The sequence below is a fragment of the Dendropsophus ebraccatus genome, chromosome 7, assembly GCF_027789765.1.
Source record: "Dendropsophus ebraccatus isolate aDenEbr1 chromosome 7, aDenEbr1.pat, whole genome shotgun sequence".
NCBI lineage: Eukaryota > Metazoa > Chordata > Amphibia > Anura > Hylidae > Dendropsophus > Dendropsophus ebraccatus.
Window position 1 is genome coordinate 52813648 of NC_091460.1, and position 7305 is coordinate 52820952.

General features: G+C 38.5%; 1 protein-coding gene across 1 annotated transcript in view; it reads left to right on the forward strand.

The window, feature by feature from the left end:
• The window catches only part of PCDH7 (protocadherin 7), a 684999-nt gene extending 679568 nt beyond the window's left edge, over window positions 1-5431 (forward strand). The window contains exon 3 of the mRNA XM_069977498.1: window positions 4451-5431. Coding sequence (XP_069833599.1) covers window positions 4451-4827 — 377 coding nt within the window. The 3' untranslated portion in view covers window positions 4828-5431. The remainder of the gene's footprint in view (window positions 1-4450) is intronic.
• The last annotated feature ends 1874 nt before the right edge of the window (window positions 5432-7305 follow it).

Consider the following 7305-nt stretch of genomic DNA (forward strand, 5'->3'; position numbering starts at 1 on the left):
CCTGGCTTTGGTCTAAAAAAATCTGTCAGATGATCTGTTAATGTAATAGAGCCCTTAGTGTCCTTCTTCTCTGTAATTTACTGCCTGTTGTTAGAGGAAAGCTGCCTCTAGTAACTATGTTATCAAGAGGAATTACAGGAAGTGGGGGTGGGGCTTAGCATGTACTCTGTGCTGGAGAAGAGAGAGAGAAAGACCCGGTACCTGCATCTGTATTTTCATGCAAAGTAAATCATGGTTGTAGCTAGAAGAGCTGCAAGTCACCGGTGGTTGTGAATGGGACCTTGGAGAAGCGCTATGGGCATGAAGATAGTTGAGTTACTTGTTTATTATTTTCCTGCACCTCCCTGTTTGTCTGACTTTTTATTATAGTTTGGTGGGACTTCTCCTTTAATTAAAATCTAATATAAATCTGAAGTGATGTTTTCAAAGTGGTGTTATGGAAAGGTTTCATAAAATAATGTATATTTTGCTCCCCAAAGTTAAAGAGGTCCATCTAAGAGCTAAAAAATTAAATGCCGGTCTTACACACCAAATTCCCCTGAGTATTTTGAGCCATTTACTGCCTTTCCAGCTGCTGCCATTCATCAGTTACAAGTTTTTGTAAAAGCCAATCTATATCCAAGATGGCACTGTCTGCAAAACTACATTTTCTATCATACATCTCCCTAATTAGTCCATTTGCGTACTCGCCCCCTTCATTTTTTTCCTGCCCACTGCTGTCATTACTATTGCCCTAAACAGAGGGCTGTTTTTTTACTGATTTGTGCATTGCATAGCATGCATCTTTTAGCAGAGCTAACATGTGCATGGTGTAGCAGAGCTGATGCGCGCATGGTGTAGCTATGTGCTGCATAAAAGGCATCTGTTTACCGGGAGTAGGGGGTGTAGTGTAGGTTTAGATCTATGCTTGCTGACTGTGAATTAAAGCATTCTAGTTCCATCCAGACTCTAAGAACATCCATAATACTTACAATATACAGAACTGTGACACAAAGACAGGTACATATGCCTGCATTCACTGACAGCAAGCAGAGATAGAACTATAACATTTCATATTACAGAAACCTAGGCTCAGGGAGAGATGCAATTTTATGGACTCAGCACAGGTGCATGGAGATGATGCAGATGATGTTTCCTGGGGGCCCAGTTACCAAGTCAATAGGCAGCTAACCCAGCCCCTCGAGAGGAGATAACATGTCCTGTGTCTACAAAGGGAGCAGGGGAAAAGGAGCAGCGCACTGCCAGAGAGGACACAGAGAAAGGAAAGTGTGCAACATAGGTTATAGAAGTATATTAGATATAGGGTGGTATTGGGAATTGGGATCATTTAGGATTTTGTTTTTGTAACCTGAATACTACCTGTTATTGGATATTTTTAATATTTAACCAAACTTTTGCTATTTATTGCTAACAAAACATTCTTCCATCTCTCTCAATCTTCCCTCTTACGCTTTCTCTTAGACATAAACATATATTTATGTTATTTGCTTCTTCTGCACAAAAATAAGCTGATAATACATTGATCTACATATTTAGTAAATGTGGATATGAAACAAGTAATGATTATCTGTAGTCATAATTGTCACTTACTCGCACTTTACTCGCATTCACACTCACAAATAGTTCAATGTAATTGTTGAAAATGATTTCACGGGAGGTCTTTTAAAAAAATATATATTTTAGCTATAGACTGTACCACTAAAATAGACTAAAATAGACTCTAGCTTCCTAAAAATATATATATTGTTTTTAATAAGAAAATAAATTAAAATCTACTTTTCCTACCTTTAGGGAGAGAGAGAGTAGTAGTAGACGTATGGTGATGAACACTTGAGTTTGCTTGTTGTGTTTTCTGCATGCAGTGTAGAACTCCCCAGCGACAGTGGTTTAAGAATTGATGTGCTGACAAATGTCAATATTTCTGTTATCCATCACTGAGGAAAGAAACTGCAGGAGTCAGGGCTGCAGCTGAATTTAGAGGTATTGTTAAGGACAGGCTAATGCTCTTTGATTATTAGCTGGAGTACATTGCTGCAGGGATATGCAAACATATAAAAACTTTTCCTGCAACTTTTTAAACAATATTTAATAGAAAAAAAAAACTACTTGTCAATGTAACATTCTTCACCTTAAAGTGACTCTGTACCCACAATCTGCCCACCCCAAACCACTTGTACCGGATAGCTGCTTTTAATCCAGCCCTGTGTAATGCAGTCCTGTGTAAAACTGGCGTGGCCTAGAGTGTCTGTGCATTAGGCTGGCACAACCTCTCTGTCCCTCCCCCCGCCCTCTTTATCAATAGGAATGCTCCAGGCAGATTGTCTCCTTTTCATCACCTGTGTGAGCATGACACATGGGTTAAGGCACCTGTGTAGTGTTCAGACAAGTGAGGAATAGGATAATACCTGACTGGAGCATTTCTAATCATGAAGAGGGCGGGGGGGGGGAGGGACAGAGAGGTTGTGCCAGCCTAATGAACAGACACTCTAGGCCACGCCAGTTTGACGGATCCCAGGACAGGTCTTGGATTAAAAGCAGGTATCCGAAGCTACAAGCCCTTTGGGTGGGACAGATTGTGGGTACAGAGCCGCTTTAATAACAAGCTGATAAGTGGGGCATTGACTGCAACCGATTATTACAATGGATGTGAAATATCCCTTGGCATGAACAACCTGCACTGCATATGTGTTGCCAGTGCTCCACTCATTCTCTATTGGGCTACGATGACCATTGCTGAGCTTGGCAATGCTAAAAAGCATCATAGAGAATGAATAGACATCTCACTGTGCATGTATGTTGCTATTCATTCTAGGGAGAATTTTTCCAACATTTAGCCTGTTGTCCCCAACCTTTAAATAGGGGATTACTTCTTGAAATGGAAATATCTCTTTTAGATAGACCCTCCAAAATCCTGAAGCAGGATGCTGGTGCAATCAAGTTGGTCTAAACTTAAAATAGATACTCTAAAGCTATGTTCACACTATGTAAAACTACGTCCGTAGTTCTCGCCGCAGAACTACGGCCGTAGTTTTGAGGGGTGGAACATAGCCTTATTTTCAATGGGATCCCGGCCGGAGCATACACACATCGTATGCACCATGAGGCCCCGGAAAAAACTGACATTTCACACAATGAAGCAAGCGGCTCCGGATGCTCACTTCACTGTGTGCTATGGGAAGCTCTGATGCGGGCGCGCTCTGATGCGCCCGCATCAGAGCTCTGCGGCCGGAAAGATCATCTGGGATGATCCACGCAGAGACCGGCCATTCCGTGACCCGGCCGGGGTCCCGGAATGGCCGGTCTTTTAAGTTGAACATAGCCTAAAAGATGAACATAGCCTAAAAATGTAAGATTATCATACAACATGACACATTTTATAAAGTTTCAATAAAGGAAATGGCTTGGCAGTGGCTCAGTTACTTTAACTGTATTGTTTATGGTGCCTTTCTGTGATCATAGAAATAAAGCTACAGGTCAGTTAGAAATAGTAATTGCACTCGGCTTTCTCTATTTAAAGGAGAACTATCAGCAGATGAGATGAATATAAGTTGTTGATAGCCCCCTTTAGCGCCAGTGATGCTGAGGAGGAAGGTATGTGTCTTACCTTCCTCCTATGCGACGGTCCTGTGCTTTTAGTCATCAGGCCTGCCCATTCTAATGATAATAAATGGAGGGGGCAGGCTGGATGATAATGAATGGAGGCGGCAGGCCCGACTAACAGCGCAGGACCTGCACCGAGGAGACACATAACTTCCTCCTGAGAGTCCCAGGTGCTAAAGGGGGCTATCAGCAGGTTAGATTTGTCTAACCTGCTGATGGTTCCCCTTTAAGGAGCTGTCCATTTTGGACAATCCCTACTTGTTAGGAAAGTTCCTTGAAAAAAGCAGAGTACAAAGTATCCGTCTGGGAATCTAAACTGAAAAAAAGAAAAGACTTTTATTTAGCCGCCAATCTATGATTTTACTACTTGGCATAAGCTGCCTTTAGAAAAATGGCAATGGATATTGTTTTGGCATTCTACAGCCAGACAAAATGACAGACTGCTCAATACAAACAGGACTTTGTGTAGGCATTGCTGACAAATCCAAATAATGTACATGGTTATTTGGTAGGAATTCTAGTGGACATGACAACCTGGTAATCCTTACTTTGTTTCTATTTTATATACACATGCAAGACTACAAATGATTGATTGATTGATTGATTGATTGACAAATGAAGATAGAAGAGGTTGAAGAATTCTTGAACTGTAATGTTGGGCTGAAGATCATCATTTTGACATTACATTAGCGTAGTCTAGTTTAGGAGTTTAAATTGTAGGCTTGTATACAACGGTAGTTTTCACTGTAGAGTAACATGCACATCACATTTATCTACCTTATTTAAAAAAAAAAAATCCTGTGAAAAGTTTCCCTGTGGACTAACCAGGAATTTTGTCTTTGTTTTCCAGATTCAAGACCTTTGCCGGATGTAGCTTTAACTGGAAAATGCACGAGAGAATGTGATGAATATGGTCACTCCGATTCCTGTTGGATGCCAGTTCGTACATCACCTGAAAGGAAACCTAAGAACCAGCCAAAGCTCTCCACATTTATGCCTGTTGATGAACGAGACAGTCAAGAAAAGCTAGCTAATGGAGAAGTCTCGCTTATGGGTGATCGCAACAGAAATCTGCTTAACAAAAAGTTGGCATCGTATGAGACCTTCAATGCAGCTACATTCAGTAAAAGCGAAGAAGCCAATCCTGAGGATATTCCCCTGACGCAAACAGGGGAATACAAGCCATCTCCTGTCAACACTTTAACTAGAAGAGAAGTTTATCTGTAAGCTCTTAGAAGTGACAGGGTCCTTTCATATTAAACAAGAAAGAATATAAGGCAAAACTTTACCGTCATAACAATATTTCTCAGAAATGTAAGGGGGCCACCAAAGAGACAAAAGCTTTGCCTGCCACTTTTGCCTCCATATCAGGCAATTCTCATGTTTGCTTGCGTATATTGTGATATGTAGAGAGCACTGTTATTACTTGCATGTGCTTTCCCTTCCATGGCTGTTCTTTTCACTATGGTTGTAAGAACTCTTTATGGCCTAACAATAGAACCGAAACCACCATTGTTACTCATGTACAGGAGCATGTAACATAGCACTCAAACTATATCTGATTGTGAGGCCATTCATCATTATCAGCATTGTCCACTATGGTGAAGGCAAATCCAGATAGTACCCCAAATTCAATTTATATATCAAAGACAGTCCACGTACTGATTTTATGCCTTTATTTTCTTTTAGGCCATAGACAGCCATATCTTTCCTGTATATTTTATCTGTGAGCTCATTAACTGATGTTTAACATGATATGCTACAATTATGCACACTCAATAACGGAAAGGAATCGGTGTAAATTGTTTCTCCTATACAAATCAATCCTAAACAAGCAAACTTTAACTTTAGGTTTCAATTTATTTTATTGTATATACAAATAGCTTATAAGATCTAATATCCATTTAATTCAAATATTAATCAAAGGGTATAATTTATTCAGAAAATGATTTTGAGAGAAGAATTATTTGCAATAAATATCAGGGATGAGTATAATTTTTCTAAGTTTATTAATAGGAATGACCTGGTAAAGATTTGGGGTATTTGCAATAGTCTTTTAGTTACTCTCATTCACTTTATTGGTCTCATACTATGCAAAAAGAATAAGCATTTTACATTATAAAACCGACAAATTATTGATACCATTTGAGATTCTTAATTTGTTCAAGGTTAAGAATGAGCAAAATAGAGTTTAATTGTTTTTTTTTTCCAATTTTTATCATACCCACATTAACATATTTACAGTTATTCAAATACAAAAACATATTTTAAAAGTCCTTGACAATGGGAACAGCAGCCATAATTGTTTCATACACATAAAGGGTCCAATTGAAATCTTTTCTAACATTCTGTTTTCATGGAGAATTTAAATTTTCAGGGCTCATACAGGAAAACATTCTTTGGACTTGGTAAATACAAATAACCTATTTTACATAGCTTAATGTAAGGCAGGAAACAAGCGCTCATTAGCGAGGTTGGCACTTCTTTGCAGTACCTTCACAGGGCTTGAACAATTGTGTGGTTGGGCACAACTGATAACTAGATAATTTGTGCAGCCATTTTAATGCATTGTTTTTGTGTTCACATCCACTGTTTAGACAAATGTGTGGATGATAACAGTAATTTATATGGCTCACAAAAAAAATAATCGGCCAATTAATGGCCAATGTTCGCTTGGTCATCAGCTGATTGCTGGCTCTTTTGCACAGGCCAATTATCTAGCTTTCAAAAACTTACCCTAGGGATCCCAAGTGATGATATTTTGAATAGGGACCTTCAGCAATGAGCTGATCACCAGGCTGGCTTCGACTGAAATAGTATTGCTTTAAAGTGTCACTGCCATCATAAAAAAAAAAAAAGAAAATTGACATGTCAGAGACATGTCAAAGCTTTGATCGGTCCAGCTCTGAGTGTTCAGATCTGTACCTGTTGTGAGAGTGAGCGGGAAGAAGACCACTCTGCAGCATGGTCCGCTCTCCGCTCAGTGTTTGAGAAATCAGTCAGGCTCCATAGAGTTAGACATAGACTTTTAGTTGTAGTTCGACTGATCACGCGACATAATCGGTATAGTCGGGATAGACCATGGATTTTTTTATGATAACAATGACACTAGCCAATAAGAAGTTATTTAAATTACTGAATGTGTGGAATTCTAGATATCCTTCACCAACATGGTTTTTGAAATGTATAACCCAACATTTTTTAGACTTTTTCACATATCAATACAATGATAAAAAATAAAAGAGAATGTACGAGTTTCAGGGTAAAACAAGTTAGAAATAAAATTGTGATTTCACATTTCATCATACACCATACAATGAATGATATAAGATAACTTAACAAATTATTGAGAGAAGCAAAAGCAAAGGGAAAAAAGGAAGTATAGCCATTGAATCTGCTTATATTCACCTCCCTAGTTTGTCTCTGGTATGAATGTACAAGACATATCTTACCTAAGAGACTGCAATCCAATAGATTTTCCTATTCTGTTACTACAATAATATAAGATAGTAAAACAAACATATTGATTAGATTTAGACAAGTACTGTACAAAAACCTTTAATATTTCGGATGCTTTTATAGACATACTTTGATATATACTAATATGCAAAAGCAAAATTATTTACATGATTTTTTTTTAATTATTATATTTATTTTCTTTTATTTTTTACATATTTGTATGCTATACTTCATGGGGAACTATAC